The 19,034-nt window shown below is 45.1% G+C and overlaps 2 protein-coding genes across 4 annotated transcripts in view; one reads left to right on the top strand and one right to left on the bottom strand.

The window, feature by feature from the left end:
• The window catches only part of rock2 (Rho-associated, coiled-coil containing protein kinase 2), a 96,607-nt gene extending 88,465 nt beyond the window's left edge, over positions 1 to 8,142 (top strand). For 2 of the 3 annotated variants that reach the window (XM_004914469.3, XM_004914468.3), the window contains exons 32-33: positions 3,954 to 4,048; positions 6,469 to 8,142. In XM_004914469.3, the coding sequence (XP_004914526.1) occupies positions 3,954 to 4,035 (82 nt within the window). In that variant the 3' untranslated portion in view covers positions 4,036 to 4,048; positions 6,469 to 8,142. The remainder of the gene's footprint in view (positions 1 to 3,953; positions 4,049 to 6,468) is intronic. The other variant, XM_002942181.4, reaches the window with a different exon arrangement.
• A 1,165-nt stretch (positions 8,143 to 9,307) lies between these two features.
• The window catches only part of slc66a3 (solute carrier family 66 member 3), a gene marked incomplete at its 5' end in the record, with an annotated part of 29,486 nt that continues 19,759 nt past the window's right edge, over positions 9,308 to 19,034 (bottom strand). The window contains 7 exon segments of the mRNA NM_001015930.3: positions 9,308 to 10,625; positions 11,279 to 11,320; positions 12,029 to 12,149; positions 14,498 to 14,555; positions 14,772 to 14,841; positions 15,388 to 15,470; positions 18,486 to 18,651. Coding sequence (NP_001015930.2) covers positions 10,534 to 10,625; positions 11,279 to 11,320; positions 12,029 to 12,149; positions 14,498 to 14,555; positions 14,772 to 14,841; positions 15,388 to 15,470; positions 18,486 to 18,634 — 615 coding nt within the window. The 3' untranslated portion in view covers positions 9,308 to 10,533.

The raw sequence follows: 19,034 nt of genomic DNA, 5'->3' as shown, positions 1-19,034 counted from the left end.
AGAGAGTGTTTGGGATCAGGATATGGGGTGATGTATTGAATTTGTATATACCTATCCCTGTTATTTAGTTGTAAGTACCCTAGCTGACTCTTAAAGGACAAGGAAAGTCAAAATCTATTAAGCACACTATTAAATAGTACTACTATTGCTGGAAAAATCACAGGAAAAATCACTTTCTATCCACTGGTAATAAAAAGTCCATTGATACACATTCCTGAAGCTTGTAATATTAACTATGATTTAACTATGATGGTAGCTTTAAGAGCTGAAATTCTGATTTTAAATTGGATTTTTGACTCTGTACTAGCAATGTGGCCCCCACTTCACACCTCTGTGAGGGAGGCGGCATCTGAAAGGCTGCCTCAGGGCAGCATAGACCCCAGAAATGCCCCTTTCTGAAGATGAATGGTTTTTTATGATTAAAAGGAAATGAGAGGGAGTGATAAAGGATTGGGGTGCTAGAAATATGAACTCTGTTAGGGCTTATGGGAGAAATATTCAGCTGGAATTGGTTATTGTGGGGGGCTTATGTTTTGGAACTGAAGATATTAAGCAGAAAACATACATGATATAAGAGTGGCCAGCCAGCCTTCTATGGAAAGTCTCTCATATAACCCACATAGGGCTTTATTGGCTCCAGCTTGAATAGCCATACAGCACCTGCTTTCAGGTCAAACACTTTTCAAATCGATGTTGTGCCTATTTTTATGTTATGAATAGTGCAGCACAGTTTCCAGATTCATTTTCTCTACTTATGTAACAGCCCCCCTACTCATACAGGTCTTGGTGCTGCCGGCTTTAGCCCTGCATGTTTCCTTCACACATTTGGGACGCACCAACTGTCATATCTAAGACAACAGACCCAAAAGATCCTCCTACAAGTGGGAGGACTCAGATAGCCTAGTGGTTAGGGAATCGGCCTTCAGTGGGGTGACCCGCTGCGACTCAGGTTCGATTCCACCCTAGGTGCACCTTGTGACCTTGGACAAGTCACTTAACCCACATACACATGTCCCGGCCAGGCAAGCTGCGCGGGCAGCTTGCGAGCCGTTTTAACTTTTTCAGTGGCTACGTTTACCTTTCCCCACCAATCCTCTTTTTGCATTTTCAAGGGCAGCTAATGATTTATCATACCAGCTATGAAATTGCCTGCCTTAAATTTGCTTGATTGTCCCTGTCACAGCTAGTGCAACTGAGTCTATGGCAGCTGAAAGCAACTATCACAGGAAACATCACTTTCTATCCACTGGTAATAAGAAGTCCATTGATACACATTCCTGATGCTTGTGATATTAACTATGAGAGTCCACTGGATATGCCAATGGCAGTAAAAGACTGAAAGCAGTGGCAGATCAGCAATAGCTGGATATTCTGAAGACAGGGACGCTGCTGCCATAAGCCTGCAAGTTACTAGGGGCGGCAAAAAACCACTCCTGGTAGCTTTAAGAACTGAAATTTTGATTTTAAATCCGATTTTTGACTCTGAACTAGCAATGTGGCCCCCTCTTCACACCTCTGTGAGGGAGGCGGTATCCAAAAGGCTGCCTCAGGGCAGCATAGACCCCAGAAATGCCCCTGTCTGAAGATGAATGGGTTTTATTTATGATTAACCTTTCTAGGAAATGAGAGGGAGTGATAAAGGATTTGGGGTGCTAGAAATATGAACTCTGTTAGGACTTATGAGAGAAATGTTGAGCAGGAATTGGTTATTGTGGGGGGGGATAAGTTTTAGAACTAGGGATTAACTTCCCCTTGAAATTTGTGAGTTAAGTCTGAAGTGGAAACTGATCCTTTTGGGGCTATCTAGAATTATTTTTTGAGGAAATGATAGGGAGTGATAAAGGATTGGGGTGCTAGAAATATGAACTCTGTTAGGGCTTATGGGAGAAATATTCAGCTGGAATTGGTTATTGTGGGGGGCTTACGTTTTGGAACTGAAGATATTAAGCAGAAAACATACATGATATAAGAGTGGCCAGCCAGCCTTCTATGGAAAGTCTCTCATATAACCCACATAGGGCTTTATTGGCTCCAGCTTGAATAGCCATACAGGCACCTGCTTTCAGGTCAAACACTTTTCAAATACATGTTGTGCCTATTTTTATGTTATGAATAGTGCAGCAAAGTTTCCAGATTCATTTTCTCTACTTATGTAACAGCCCCCTACTCATACAGGTCTTGGTGCAGCCGGCTTTAGCCCTGCATGTTTCCTTCACACAGTTGGGACCAACCAACCGTCATATTCAAGACAACAGACTGAAAAGATCCTCCTACAAGTGGGAGGACTCAGATAGCCTAGTGGTTAGGGAATCGGCCTTCAGTGGGGTGACCCGCTGCGACTCAGGTTCGATTCCACCCTAGGTGCACCTTGTGACCTTGGACAAGTCACTTAACCCACATACACATGTCCCGGCCAGGCAAGCTGCGCGGGCAGCTTGCGAGCCGTTTTAACTTTTTCAGTGGCTACGTTTACCTTTCCCCACCAATCCTCTTTTTGCATTTTCAAGGGCAGCTAATGATTTATCATACCAGCTATGAAATTGCCTGCCTTAAATTTGCTTGATTTACAGAGATACACATACTAGAAACGACATACTTGCTTCAGTAAAAGGCGCCACCATCTTGTCCAGCATGTCTGTATGAAGTATTGCTGAAAAGCACAAGCCAGCCCCCCCCCACTCTGATCCCCACACCTGCCGGTATTTCTGAACAACATTCTATTATACATTCATTATACATTTTCCATTGGTTTTAAAGGAGCAGTAACACCAAAAAATGAAAGTGTATAAAAGTAATAAGAATAAAATAAACTGCTGCTCTGCACTGGTACAACTGGTTTGTTTGCCCCACAAATTTATATAAACAAAGCTGCTGTTTAGCCACGGGGGCAGCCATTCAAAGGAGAAAAGGCACAGGCACATAGGAGATAACAGATAAAACACTATTGTATTCTACAGAGGTCATCTGTTATCTGCTATGCAACCTGTGCCTTTTCTCCTTTTTTCCAGCTTGAATGGCTGCCCCCGTGGCTACACAGCAGCTTATTATATAAATTATAGTAGTGTTACTGTAGCAAACACACCAGCTGTACCAGTGCAGGGCAACAGTGCATTATATTTTAATTACTTTAAAAAACTTTTATTTTTTTGGTGTTACTGTTCCTTTAATGTTATTTGTTCATGTAATTGCTAGTTATCTGTTTATATTCACTGCATCGTTGGCTCCGACTCCTGTAACAATGTAGCAGAGGCCAGCTGACCTGAAGGATAACAGAATCTATATTGAAAAGGTGGCTTAGCATTGGTTTTTTTATGCTTATTTTTTAGGTAAAGTTCCCCTTTACCTGCAGATCTTCCACACTATTTCCACACCATTAAAAAGAAATACTATCACATTTATATGTTTTTATGTTTCCTCTGTTGATTACAACTTAGGTTAATGATTCTGACAATCACATGACTCTGGGAATTATATGTTCATATTTTCATTTAACTCTGCACCCTGAATCCCCATTCTGTGCCTAATTAGAGCCATGCACTGCTTTCAACTTGCCAACGTTTAATTAGGCACTAGGAATAGTCAGTGTTAACGCACAAAATTCCTTCTTCACTTTCTACTGACTGTATTTAAGGTGGCAAATGAGTCCCTGACTACTAGTTGGAACCCTTAAATGAGAAGAAACACTTAAAAATAAGAAATGCTGTATTTTATATACTTGTTGGCCCACAGGTTCAGCAGCTCTATAATAGTTATGATCCAGGCCTTCAACTTTGTCTGCAGCAGCTCCCCATCTTGGATTATGGTAGGCCATTGAGTGCCAGTGGCACTGCACATGCTCAGTGGGCTCTGGGAAGGAGCTGATTGGGGAGTAATGTATAACGTTCCATAGAGCTGCTGTACATTTATACATAACGGTAGTCATGTTTTCTTTAACCGGGACACTCCTGTTGCAGATTACTTGATCTGGCATTTAAAGACTGGGACTGGTCTCTTGATGATGTAGAGGATGATGATGAGGATGTTTTTGATTTCTGAAGAACTGAATTGGGTAAAACCTGGTGGTTTGTGAAGAAAACCTTCTCTGACACCTGCATTTGGCATATGTTTGTGCTGTGCAATAGCAGAACTTGAACCTTTTCTTTTCAGCTGACCAATGGCTCTTGAGCAATTGTTAATCAACTCCCAGCATTCCAAGAACAGTTGCTTGATAATGGGAGTTGTAGTTTAGCAATTGCCAGTTTCTATTTCCAGTTTGAAGTGCTCATAACTCTGGTGTATTTGCAGTGTTTCCCTCTCCCATTACTGTACCCTGTGTGTTATTGCATGTTTGTATAAAGCAAGCCCCATAGTGGATCTCCAAAAGCAGCCGCCATGTTTGCCTTTTGGTTACCTGGCTCTGAAACCAGAAACATGTGAAATGGAAGCCTGGAGCAGATCTGCTTTCCCTGTCGTGCTCTTGGCCTTGGAGATCCGCTGTGGGGCAGCACGGTTGGAATTGGGGGGGTTTGGGGTGATTTGGGCAGAGGCAGGAAGGGACTATACTTTATGCATGGGGGTGATTTAGTTCTCCTTTAATTGTAGCTCTACATTATAATCTGCTCCAAAATAATACTGTTGTATAGTGTTTCTCCTGGGTAAAGCAAAGCAAGGGTCCAACCATTGTGTCACTAGGAGGGCTACCCCATCAAAATACTCATGGCAGCTCCCACTGATAGTAATAGGATCACATAGGCAGATCGTAATCCGATTATAATCGCTAACCACGTCCCATGGGCCGGTGTTTCTCTTCACTGCAGTATTGTAGGGAGCACAGCACCCCCATCCTGCTCCCGGTCCGGTGATCCTTGCTTCTGCAGTAGAACTGGCACTTAGCAGCAAGGTCTGTTGGATGGCGGTGTGGCTTTTAGTACAGTGGTACCACCAGACCCGGGCCTAGGGCGACAAAAATTTAGGGGCGGCATGCCGCCCCGCCGCAATAAAATTTTGACATTTTGCTCCCATATGGAGCAATGGGGACTTCTCCCCACTGCTCCGTATGGGAGTTTAAATGCCCACGCATGCGCGCTTGCATCGGCGCAACGTGGGGGATGTGAGTTTGTTTGCGCGGGGGGGGCGCGAATAGGGGCGCCCGGATTTGAAATCCGGCGCTGGGTACCAAAGCCCAGTCCATTTATTTTAGTGAAAGGGAACATTGACTCCCCTCTCCTTTTATTTGTACCCTAGTTGGACCCCACCCTTGCTACTCAGTTTATTGGGGCATGTAGAACCAGTACCCAGAGACTGGCCAGGGCATGGTGTGTGGTTTCTATGATGTGTGTGCTTTTTCCCTTGCAGGTTTATTGCAGGGTGCTTTGCACTGTTACTGTAGGCTGCATTCTAAGGAGCAGTGACTGTTTGTATTTTTATAAGGTTTCCTGTGTTCAGCCATCTTTTCTCTGTCTTTAAACCAAGCCCCGCCCCACCTGTTGTGTCACACCTTATCCATATTTATTAATTGGCTGTGAAACAGGTAGGATGCAGACTGAGTGATCATTATATGTAAATACTTTTAGGCCATTATTTTATATTTATGCAACCAAACGAAATCCATAAAAAAATAGTTTGGAAGATAAGACATGCCACCCCCCCCCCCCCCATTTCTACCAGTAGAATAGTCTGCTCCATTTAATTCCCCCCCCCCCCCCCCCAAAAAAATGGTCCATTTTGAATGGAGCCCAGTGCTTCGAACCAGTTGTGCTGTATGGACCGCTCCCCCCAGTAGTTTGTTTGTAGCATGTGTTGTTGCTGCTGTGAAGCACTGAGAAGCCCAGCAAAAAAATAAATAAATTAATTAATTAAAAAAAAAAAACAATGTTTAGTAAATAATAATTTCTCAGTGAGGCTTCATAGGCACATAGACAATATTAAAGCCTTCTGCAATTAATAAATCCTACTATGGGCAGACTAAGGTGCATAAAAATGCCTTGGGGGGGCCATATCCTGCCTGTGGGTTCTAGTTGGGCACCTCTGCCTTTATCTCTCTCCTACAGACTTACTGGTACTTAAAGCTAGAACCGCTGAACATACAATACCAGCCCAGTCTTCTGTTAGCAATTGTCCAGGCCTTCAAGATTGTCCACAGTAGCTCCCCATTTGGTTAGGCTATCTTTTGTGTGTCAGTGGCACTGCACATGCTCAGTGTGCTTTGAGCTGCTGTTGAGAATCCAAGCTTAGGGGCTGTCAGATATCAATATCATTTTTTATTTAGAATGTGGGTTTGTCCCTAAGCTCAGATAACTGGCAGCCAGAGCATGTACCGTGCATTGAAGTATGGCGGCATCATTATGTAATAAACACACGGGAACTGAGCATGACTTTTGATTAGAACACGTAATTTTTTTTTTATATATTCTTTATTTTTTAGATTTCTATTAGAACACGTAATTAGATACAAACGCTAATGATTATATTCTCTCTCTTGCCTTTCAGCTAACTGCCTTCCGTGAATGCAGTCCCCATTTCAAGACGTTCGTTTCTTCCAGTTTAAATAAGACTGAAAGCCTTCAACAATGTCCCATAATGTCTATTAAAAAAACAAAAAAAACAACAAAAAAACAAAACTATATATATATTTTTTTTTCCTAAGAAACTGTGCTATATATAAAACAAAGGTTTACAAAATTGTTGCTGCAATATATAAATTTATATAGATATATATAAAGAATAATCTATGATCTGACCAGGGGCTCGGCATCCAGCCCCACGGCGGTCAGCTTTATCACACTGGGATAGTATGTCATCACTCCGGAGTCTGATTGGTCAGCAGCAGATAAAGCGATCCCTTCCCTATGCATAGCAACAGCAGATGTGCACCCCCAGTTTTGCTGCCCCACAAAAGTCACACTACGTTCAGCCTGAAGGACAAAGCCGCACGTTGCTACTGATAGTTCCATAGCAGCACTCCATTAAACTCACCTGCAGATGGATGAACGGCCAAGCCGGAACTCCCCCTCTTTCAATGACCGTTATACTGTGTATATATATGTATACTGTACTGTACACCCCAAGAGGCTTTGTGAGGATGGCACAATTTATTTTTGTATGTAACAACAGATACAGTGAACTACTGCAGCTGCACCTATGCACGCGTATGAAGCCATAGTGTTTATTAGGAACCCCCCCCCTCTTTATTTGTTATTGTTTTATAAGGGACAGAAAGGAGAAGGAATTGCAAGTGCTGAGCAGCCTGACTCTGGTCTGGTAGAACCTGAAGCCTTTTTACTGCAAGGAACCCTATCCAAATGCCTTAATTGAAGTCAGATTTGGTTTTTGACCATTCCATCGCCGGCTACCAGCTGTCTGGGCGACGAGAGAGGGAAGGGGGGGGGATAGTGCACTATTTTTACACGTACTAAAAACATACAAATGCTAGCCTATTTTTTTGAATGTATTTAAAAAAAAAAAAAAAAAAACAAATTTTGTGGGTTTTGTTTTGAGAAATGCTCGTTTGGCTGCAAACACAGGATCAAGACAGATCGGAGCTTCCATTTTTTTTTTTTTTTTTTTTAATTAATACACCCTCAACTATACCTCCCTTCTCCAGACCCCTCAGTATTAGTCACCATAGGATATATAAGTGCTATGGCCTCTTTTGGCCTTGATATGTTTTTATTCTCTGAAACAAACAAAAAAAAATCTGATTTTTTTTTTTCTTTTTCCTTTTTAAAGTGCCCATAGCACGCGCACACAAGGGCCGACCTGCCTTATTCATACTGTAGATGTATTTTAATATTTTGGGAACTGTTCTGTCACAGAGCTCTAGATATAGAAGGACATTACAAATAGAGTATTTGCCAGTTGTGTAGCTGGAGAAAAAGGAAATATAAACCCAGTAAGAGTTATCTTTCCATGGAAAGGAATGATATGGGCTCATTCATGCTGTACTTCTAAATACCCCCCAAAGTGCATGTTTTATACAGAAACGGTATGATACAATGTTAACCATATTGACAATAAAATATGTAGCCTTCAGCCCGCCCCCTTGTTTCTATACTGCGTTTTGATTGGTCCTTTTTTCCCCCCCATGCTGTTTGTGAATGCTCACCGTTGCCTAGTAACAAATATATCTGTATCGCTGAATAAAGTAACTTTTTAATGTTTAAATTTTCCTAATGCATCATATACCTTCCCTGCTTTGTATTTCCCTTCCCATCCCCGACATGATGCTCAGAATGTGCCGACATGATGTTTGGAGAAATCCCCACCACTTCTGGAGAGTCTGAGCATCTTTGTGCAACTTGAAGGTAATTTTAGTGCTGCTGTTAATGCATACTCTGGTTGTGTGTGTACTGGTTTCATCTTTATATGTCTAAATATAAATGAACAGTTGCGTTCCATCAAATGCAAAGGTGAAATTTGTGTGAAGGTTTGTAGAACTGGGGGAATGTATATTGCTTGCATTTCTGTGATTGATGAAAGCACAGGCTGTACCTTTATACATTTGGGGTTCAGTCCCTCCTTCTGTGCTTGTAGCAAAGAATCAAGCAAGATAGGTATCAGAATAGCACTCAATAGTAAGGAATCCAAGTCCGGCTTGGGACTCCTCCAGTTACATGGGAGTAGGAGAAACAATAGGTTAGCTGAAAGCAGTTCTAATGTGTAGCGCTGGCTGAAAGCTCAGACTCAGGCACAATGCACTGAGATGGCGCCTACACACCAATATTACAGCTACAAATCCATTTGTTGGTTCAAGACTGAAATTTTAAATGGTAGAGGGAATTATTTGCTATGTAAACAGTGTAATTTAGAAATAAAAAGTATCTAAGAAATAGAAATACCAAATTTAAAATTTGTTATTTCTATTTAGGATAATGCCACACGAGGCGTAGGGCTGAAATTTTCGGCAAGCGGATAAACGCTTGCCGAAAATTCAGCCCTACGCCTCCTACTTGTGCCTGCACCCGAATGAATGGGATACGCTCGGGTGCAGGCACATGTAGCCGATATACGCATGAAAACGCGAGACTTTGCATTCTGCCAAAAAAATCAGCCCTACGCCGCGTGTGGCATCAGCCTTAGAAAGGGATTGCACCGAGGGATATTGGGAAATGGTTTGTGAGAATAGCAATCTCTGCAACCAGGTGTGTCTGTACTGTTTGTTTGGGGAAGGGCAGACTGGGATATAGTTCCTGTGATTTGGTCTTGGCGTCACAACTGCAGTTGCCAGTAGCAACCAATAAATCAGAACTTTCATTTTCTAACTTCTTCAAAACAAATATTTGTGTAATACATTATGACCAATTTATCTTGGGATTCTAAGCAAATACAATTGCAGAAACACAACCAATTTATTGTTACCTTCATAACTTAATACAGTACAATGATTGGCGTTTTGAAGCAATATAACCCATCTTGTCTTAAAACCCGTAAGGATAATACTTTATTATACTGTATTTTCCAAAACACATTCATTTTCCTTGTATAAAAAAAAAAATATATATATATATATACACCAACCTGTCCTCTAACATAACAGGTCCCGGGTGATGCCAATAAAAACAATATAACCAATAAGTATACTGTATGTAAACAAGTTAAGCACTGCTCAGTTATTCATGTATTTATATGCAGCAAACGTGTGTCCTACTGAATGCGCAGCCCAGCAAAGAACAGCGCTGCAAGGAGTCCTAGATGGGACTCCTTCTGTAACAGAACATGTTCAGTGAGCCCAAAACCCAATTTAAAGTAGATAATCACATAGGCATGTTCAGCCTAACAACCAATCAGCCGCTGCTTATTAGTCTAACGGCACCAGGCCAGTAAAAGCTTTGATCTGATTGGCTGCTTTGGAGTGCAATTTATATCTCCAAAGTCAGAACAAGCAATATAAAAAGTAACAGTAATAATCACTATGGAAAAAGCATTTCTTTTGGAAAGGATTTGTTATTACCCCTAATATCCCAGCCAGGCCAGGGACTGTAACTCACAAGAGTTTGAAGGGCCACAAGTCTAAGTGCCTGTTTTAGGCATGTTTCTAGGAGGGGTGTATAGAGTAGAATTTTACTATTGCTTTTTATCTGCTCAATAGTATTGTGCTGTTTATACTCCATAAACTACTGCTGCCTGATAAGGAGGCAAATAATCCTAGAAACAGTCACTTCCCCACCCCCCCCCCTACATCTCAGCTGAAGGATATCTGGCCCAGACAGGAAGGAATCAGAACCTGCCCCATCAATGACAAGGTAAGGTGACTTTCAGTGTAATGTTTGCTGCATAAACACAAAGCAACAACTGCACAAAGCGGAGAGGCTGCTTGGAATGCTCCAGGCAAATAAGTGCTCTTAGTAACTTTGGTCCAGTCTAGAAGCGCCACACCCTTGGCCCTGAATTCTTCTCTTCTGTTAGAGAAACAGAAACATTGGTCCCTTCCCACAGCTCTCTCTATAGTTGGGGAAAAGAAAGGTCGCTAAACAGCAAGAACGAGGTGTAGTGGGTTCCATGTGGTAACACTGGAGATAAACGGTTATTGGGACACTTGCAGCAATGGGTGCGGGATTATTCTGTCTTCACCGTCTTCTTCCTGTACATCAGTATCATGGCGGTGACGCAGCCATTGAGAATCAGCAGCACGATGAAGCGAAGCAGAACTGCATGGACAGAATGTGAGTGATAAATAAGGGTCGGGCATATTAACGGCAGAAGCTACAGCGGAATGTACATCCTAGTGTGACCAGAGGGGGAGCTGTCATTACACCACTTAAACATTCAGGGACGCGTCTGGAGAATACAGCGAGAAAGGCTGCACCTATTGCCACTGAACTGCCCTGCAACATTCATTTGTTAACATCTCAAGTGGTCTGGTTACATTTTCTACACCCGCCATTGCCTGGTACCCGCAGATGTACGCTGTCTAGATTGTTAACAAGGCAAAGTAAAGCCTACAAATATTATATATCCTGCCATACTAACTGTACTGGCCCTATGTCAGTAATGATCCGGGCCTTTAAAGCTATACATTGGTGCTGCCCATCTTGGATCTTGTCAGGGCACCTTTTGAGTGTCAGTGGCACTGCACATGCTCAGTGTGCTCTGGGTTGCTGAGAAGCTTCAGAAATCATTAAGCAAAATGAGGTTTGTCAGTTATTGAAGCTGATGCTACAGGGCTGACAACTGAATTCTTATGAACTCTCATGTTAACTCCAGAAGAGCCAAAATGGAAATATGCAGCCAATGATCTTAAATATTTATGCCTGCTTCATACTGAGACATATAATGGTGCTTGTCTGTATGGTTTCCATACCTGCAGAGTCTCCAGTCGTCGCTAGTGTAGTAAATATCCGTGCTGTAAGTAAAACAAAAAGTTGGTCACATGGTGTCAGGGCGTACTGGGAACATAACTGTTTCATGAAAGAACTACATGTGTGGGACCATCCCTTGCTAGAACTTGGCCGTATACAATTGGCTGAAATATGTTTTAGCAGGGCCAACTGCAAAGTTAGAGATAAAGTAAACTAACCCTCCTAGTTTGAGTGTTGGGCACAGGGCCTTACTTGCACTGGTGTGTGTAACCCAGCCCCGTGTAATTACCCCTACAGGCGAGAGTGTTGGGCACAGGGCCTTACTTGCACTGGTGTGTGTAACCCAGCCCCCTGTAATTACCCCTACAGGCGAGAGTGTTGGGCACAGGACCTACTTGCACTGGTGTGTGTAACCCAGCCCCCTGTAATTACCCCTACAGGCGAGAGTGTTGGGCACAGGACCTACTTGCACTGGTGTGTGTAACCCAGCCCCATGTAATTACCCCTACAGGCGAGATTGTTGGCCAAAGGGCCTTGCTTGCACTGGTGTGTGTAACCCAGCCCCCTGTAATTACCCCTACAGGTGAGAGTGTTGGGCACAGGACCTACTTGCACTGGTGTGTGTAACCCAGCCCCCTGTAATTACCCCTACAGGTGAGAGTGTTGGGCACAGGGCCTTACTTGCACTGGTGTGTGTAACCCAGCCCCCTGTAATTACCCCTACAGGTGAGAGTGTTGGGCACAGGACCTACTTGCACTGGTGTACATTGCCAAGATCCATGTCAGTGCACTAGCTTGGCCAGAATCTTTAGTCAGCCACAGGTACTGGATCTGGACAATCTTGCTTGCAGCACTGATCCCTGTGCACAGGTACTGCAGGAGAGAACTGTTAGTTTATATAAGGGCAAGGGGTCATCATCAGAGTCTTAAATGTCAAAGAAAATGAAGATACATTATCAGACAAGACAGCTCCTTTACTAATGCCAAGAGCAGCACTACTGGTTGCCCTGTAAACACCATGCACAAAACACTTGTCTACTTGTGCTACTTATTCTAGTGCTGGGCATCAGTTTGTATCTACAGGTCCTTTTCAAAAAATTAGCATATTGTGATAAAGTTCATTATTTTCTGTAATGTACTGATAAACATTAGACTTTCATATATTTTAGATTCATTACACACAACTGAAGTAGTTCAAGCCTTTTCTTGTTTTAATATTGATGATTGTGGCATACAGCTCATGAAAACCCAAAATTCCTATCTCAAAAAATTAGCATATCATGAAAAGGTTCTCTAAACGAGCTATTAACCTAATCATCTGAATCAACAAATTAACTCTAAAAACCTGCAAAAGATTCCTGAGGCTTTTAAAAACTCCCAGCCTGGTTCATTACTCAAAACCGCAATCATGGGTAAGACTGCCGACCTGACTGCTGTCCAGAAGGCCATCATTGACACCCTCAAGCAAGAGGGTAAGACACAGAAAGAAATTTCTGAACAAATAGGCTGTTCCCAGAGTGCTGTATCAAGGCACCTCAGTGGGAAGTCTGTGGGAAGGAAAAAGTGTGGCAGAAAACGCTGCACAACGAGAAGAGGTGACTGGGCCCTGAGGAAGATTGTGGAGAAGGACCGATTCCTGACCTTGGGGGACCTGCGGAAGCAGTGGACTGAGTCTGGAGTAGAAACATCCAGAGCCACCGTGTACAGGCGCGTGCAGGAAATGGGCTACAGGTGCTGCATTCCCCAGGTCAAGCCACTTTTGAACCAGAAACAGCGGCAGAAGCGCCTGACCTGGGCTACAGAGAAGCAGCACTGGACTGTTGCTCAGTGGTCCAAAGTATGTCATTCGGAAATCAAGGTGCCAGAGTCTGGAGGAAGACTGGGGAGAGGGAAATGCCAAAATGCCTGAAGTCCAGTGTCAAGTACCCACAGTCAGTGATGGTCTGGGGTGCCATGTCAGCTGCTGGTGTTGGTCCACTGTGTTTTATCAAGGGCAGGGTCAATGCAGCTAGCTATCAGGAGATTTTGGAGCACTTCATGCTTCCATCTGCTGAAAAGCTTTATGGAGATGAAGATTTCATTTTTCAGCATGACCTGGCACCTGCTCACAGTGCCAAAACCACTGGTAAATGGTTTACTGACCATGGTATTACTGTGCTCAATTGGCCTGCCAACTCTCCTGACCTGAACCCCATAGAGAATCTGTGGGATATTGTGAAGAGAAAGTTGAGAGACACAAGACCCAACACTCTGGATGAGCTTAAGGCCGCTATTGAAGCATCCTGGGCCTCCATAACAGCTCAGCAGTGCCACAGGCTGATTGCCTCCATGCCACGCCGCATTGAAGCAGTCATTTCTGCAAAAGGATTCCCGACCAAGTATTGAGTGCATAACTGAACATAATTATTTGAAGGTTGACTTTTTTTGTATTAAAAACACTTTTCTTTTATTGGGCGGATGAAATATGCTAATTTTTTGAGATAGGAATTTTGGGTTTTCATGAGCTGTATGCCACAATCATCAATATTAAAACAAGAAAAGGCTTGAACTACTTCAGTTGTGTGTAATGAATCTAAAATATATGAAAGTCTAATGTTTATCAGTACATTACAGAAAATAATGAACTTTATCACAATATGCTAATTTTTTGAAAAGGACCTGTACATTGGTGCCTGGGGAGCCCTAATGCCTGCTCTGGCCACTACTAAATACAGGGCTGCCATTGTTCTCTCTACCAACAGAATCACACGTATTAGAAGGGCAATAAAGTGCACTTGCAAAAGCAAGCTCTGCCCATTTACTAACTGGTATAAATACCTGCAAGATCTTATTATAAAAATTAGATTTGAGTATAATGAAGTCTATGCCAAAAGCCCTTCCTGTAATTTGTAGCTTTCTGGATAATGGGTTTCCAGAGATCCTACTTGGGGTTCCATGACCTGTATTAAAAATTCCTCAGTGACTTATGATATCCTTATATTTTACAATAGGAGGTTCTTTATTCACTACATATACCTGGTACCAGCCTGCCCTTCATTCTGTAAAGATCACTTCTATTTCTGCTTGACTTTTACACACACAAACTTCCCTCAGTGTCTGACATAGAAATGGTCCAGTAGAAACCCCAAACAGCCATATTGCTTTTACATATTGTATCCGCACATATATATCCAGCCCAGAATAATAATAGTCTGTCAGTAATGAATTATTCAATATCTCACCAGGGCCAAGTCGATTATCCATTTGTGAAGCGCTAGGATGTTCCATGCTGCAAAAAATCTTTCCGACCATTAAGGAACATAAAGGGCAACATAAAAATAGCAATGTATGAAGGGATGTGGAAAATAATAATGTTATGAAATATACATTATGACTGATATTTCCCTAAATGTACCTGTAAGTATTATATGAGCTATTGGAACCCTGACTAAACGTTGGCCCTGCACGGGGGGTCCCTGGCTTACAGTTCATAGCGCCCAGCAGTAGGAAGGATACATGCCAGCGTAGGGCAAAGCATTTTTCACACTTCCCGTATAGTGAAAAAGGAACAGCAAAAGGACAGCATCTGAAGAACAATAAGAAACACATTGATTACAATTAGGGCAACACCCCTACATCCTCACATGCTTTATAGCTCAGTAAAGGGACAGTTTACCTTAAAATTAACTTTTAGTATGATGTAGAGAGTGATATTCTGAGACAATTTGCAGTTGGTCACCCTTTTATATTTTTGTGGGTTTTTCAGTTATTTAGCTTTCTTTGCAGCAGTGCTGCAATTTAGTATTTCAGCAGCTATCTGGTTGCTAGGGTATTATTTAACCTAGCAACCAGATAGTGGTTTGAATAGAAGATAAATAATATAAAGCAACAATAACAAAATTGTAGCCTCACAGAGCAATAGTTTTTGGCTGCTGGGGTCAGTGACCCCCATTTGAAACTGAAAAAAAAGCAGAAGACAAATAATTCAAAAACTATAAGTAATGAATTATGAATACCAGCTGCAGTGCTGTGAGGGATAGGCCATTCTATAACATACTCACAGGGCAAGTGCCCCTTCAAGAGCAGTCAGTCTCCTTCATTACACAAAGCCTACATTACGTGCATGACTTACCTTGGGCAATTAGGATAGGGTATTCAAGGTAGGTTTCCATGGGATAGTTGTAGTACATTTGGTACCTCAGGAAAAAAAGGAATCTAGGGGAGAAAGAAGATAAAAGACTGCATTAATGGTGGCATGAAAACAAAAGTTTGTTTTTTAGAATATAGAAAATGTTGAGAGAACATACATGGTGATTGTGTAGGGAATATACCATAGAGCACAAACTGCTTGCGAGATACCCCCTTCCATACACGGGGAGATCCAATTATTTGGTTTAGCCCAGAAATGTGGCAAATATAATTGCAGCCCTGCCCGTACCTACCGACGCAAACTGGATACGGGGCAGCCCTGCCCGTACCTACCGACGCAAACTGGCTACGGGGCAGCCCTGCCCGTACCTACCGACGCAAACTGGCTACGGGGCAGCCCTGCCCGTACCTACCGACGCAAACTGGCTACGGGGCAGCCCTGCCCGTACCTACCGACGCAATCTGGATACGGGGCAGCCCTGCCCGTACCTACCGACGCAAACTGGCTACGGGGCAGCCCTGCCCGTACCTACCGACGCAAACTGGCTACGGGGCAGCCCTGCCCGTACCTACCGACGCAAACTGGCTACGGGGCAGCCCTGCCCGTACCTACCGACGCAAACTGGCTACGGGGCAGGCCTGCCCGTACCTACCGACGCAAACTGGCTACGGGGCAGCCCTGCCCGTACCTACCGACGCAAACTGGATACGGGGCAGCCCTGCCCGTACCTACCGACGCAAACTGGCTACGGGGCAGCCCTGCCCGTACCTACCGACGCAAACTGGATAAGGGGCAGCCCTGCCCGTACCTACCGACGCAAACTGGATACGGGGCAGCCCTGCCCGTACCTACCGACGCAAACTGGATACGGGGCAGCCCTGCCCGTACCTACCGACGCAAACTGGCTACGGGGTAGCCCTGCCCGTACCTACCGACGCAAACTGGATACGGGGCAGCCCTGCCCGTACCTACCGACGCAAACTGGATACGGGGCAGCCCTGCCCGTACCTACCGACGCAAACTGGATAAGGGGCAGCCCTGCCCACACCTACCGACGCAAACTGGCTACGGGGCAGCCCTGCCCGTACCTACCGACGCAAACTGGCTACGGGGCAGCCCTGCCCGCACCTACCGACGCAAACTGGCTACGGGGCAGCCCTGCCCGCACCTACCAACTCCAGTCATAGCTGGCACAGGGTTCCTACCGTTACACGCCCCCTCTGTATCTGCACCCATTATTCCTACATATAATGTACCCTCCTAACAACCTGCATCAACCACGCCCAGATCTAGAGTATTTGCCATATTAAGTTCCCTACCTGCACTAAACATTGCTGGATATACTTCCCCTATATATATATGTAGGGGTTTACCAAATCTGGGCCCTTAGGATAGAGACCCCTGTGCGCAGACCCCTGGGTGGTGCTGGTCATGGGATAGTGGGTAGAGCTGGTATAGTTATAGTTAACAGGGAGGGTCCCTGCAGTTTTGGGTAATGGCCACAGGGTGGTGCCTAGGCCCATATAAGGGGAATGCAGCCATGTGCTGTAGGCCAGAGTTAAGGGAGAGCCTCTGAGAGCAGAGGTATTCTTCCCAAAGGTAGATTAGTAGGTTTCTTGTGTCAGGTCACTCTAGGAGTGCTATGTAGTCAGGGCACAGTTAGAATGGGCAGAAATAGCCCCTCCAGGAGTGGTAGAGGGAGTAGGCTCCCCCAGCAGTACATCAGCTGGAGTGCAGGGACTCAAGAGTCTAGGTAGGTGGTTAGGCTGCCGCTAGATGGGGTACTGCTCTGAGGGTACTTAGTCGTGAGTACCGGGGATGAGTCCTGGAGGTGGTCCGTCTTGGCGAGAGTACCGGGGAGAGCCCTTAGAGAGGGTCTCTTGGCGTAGAGTACCGGGGAGGACATCTATAAGGGATCATCCTGGCGGGAGTACCGATAAGATACCCAACAGGGGTAGGTACTCTAAAGGTTTAAAGAAGGAGAGTGTCCCCTGCACTGTGTTTGTATTGCCACTCCTGGAGAGGTCCTGCCTAATAAACAACCAACTGTTTCATCACAACTGTGTGTTCATCGTGTCTGCCTCAAGGAGTACCTACATACCAGTAAGTGAATACCCAGGGAGGGGATACCCCTTGGGGGTTGTGTGAGGTCTCAGGCAGCACTACACCAAAGTATCAAGTCCCAGGGAGGGAGTTGTAGTTCTCCCATAACAGAGCCCTGGGTGGAGGCACGCCATTTAACAGAGAAGTCCCTGCTTCCCCCATAGTAAGCGGGGCTCAGGACTCCTGGAAGCGCCAACCAGTGAAAGATCAGCAGGTAGTGCCACAATTGTTTATAAAGTGGGCTACATATATATATATATATATATACCTGCACCAGTCATGGCTGGGTACAAGTTTCTCCCCCCAGCAGCTATTTGCGCTAAGGGACCCTGGGGTACATGAACATTCATGAATTGATAAGCACAGAATAACATTCCCTACATTTCAGTGGGGTTTGCGTGTAGATACATAAAACCTCCTGACCCATCGGCACCAATCACAGCTGGATAGTAGGTCCCTGCCCCCCTACCTACTCACACCTGGATATAACTCCTCCCCCATACCAAAACTCGCGTCCGCCTGGTCTTGACCTACAAGGCCAGCCCCCTTACCGGGCCGCACTACCCAAAGCCCCGCCCCTTGCCCGGGCGTACAACACACAGCCCCGCCCCTTACCTGGCCGCACTACCCATAGCCCCGCCCCTTACCTGGCCGCACTACCCATAGCCCCGCCCCCGTACCTGACCGCGCTACCCATAGTCCCACCGCCTAACCTACAATCCCAGTCAGAGCGGGAATGGCAGACAAGGTGGGAGTCACACCGGAGTTCATGTTCCTAGGGGCGAGGCCGGGGCAGACGCAGTTTATTCTCACCCTATAAGCCACTGTAACACCCTGAGCCCCTAACTGTACGCAGTACGCACCCAGCCCCATACTGATGTGACGCATGAGCGCCAAGTCCCTGGAAATCACGTGTTTCCCTAGCTACACATAAACAGAGCTCCATACAGGAACATTCCGCGCCCAGCATTCCGTACCCGGCCAGTTCCAGCAGCACACTCTGCAAGCTCACCCCCTCCGCCGACTTTGATGCCATGACCGACAGGATCTGAGGGAATTTGAGCACCATACAGGCCAGTAGGGTGCTCCAGTTAGCGAAGAGCAGCATGTCCTCCTGGGAAGCCATCCCCGCCACCGTGGGACCCGAACTCTGGGATCAAAACAGAAACTAGCGATGGAACTATATTTCCTCTTCCTATCACGGTCACAGGGGCGGGTCTGGCCGGCTTAGCCCCTCCCTAATAGGAGCCGGGCAATGGTTGGGAAGGGGCGGAGCGCACCTGAAGTGACGCAATGGGCGGGCGGGCAATGGTTGGGATGGGAAGGGGCGGAGCGCACCTGAAGTGACGCAATGGACGGGCGGGCAATGGTTGGGATGGGAAGGGGCGGAGCGCACCTGAAGTGACGCAATGGGCGGGGCGCGCAGGTTCTTATGGATGTTAGATGAAGAGTTTGCGCTTTGGGGCTGGGCGGGTTATTTAGCTGTGGAACATGGAATACCTGGGGCGTGATGTTGTATAAGTAAA

The sequence above is a fragment of the Xenopus tropicalis genome, chromosome 5, assembly GCF_000004195.4.
Source record: "Xenopus tropicalis strain Nigerian chromosome 5, UCB_Xtro_10.0, whole genome shotgun sequence".
NCBI classification, from domain to species: Eukaryota; Metazoa; Chordata; class Amphibia; order Anura; family Pipidae; genus Xenopus; species Xenopus tropicalis.
This window is presented reverse-complemented; position numbering and strand designations above follow the sequence as displayed.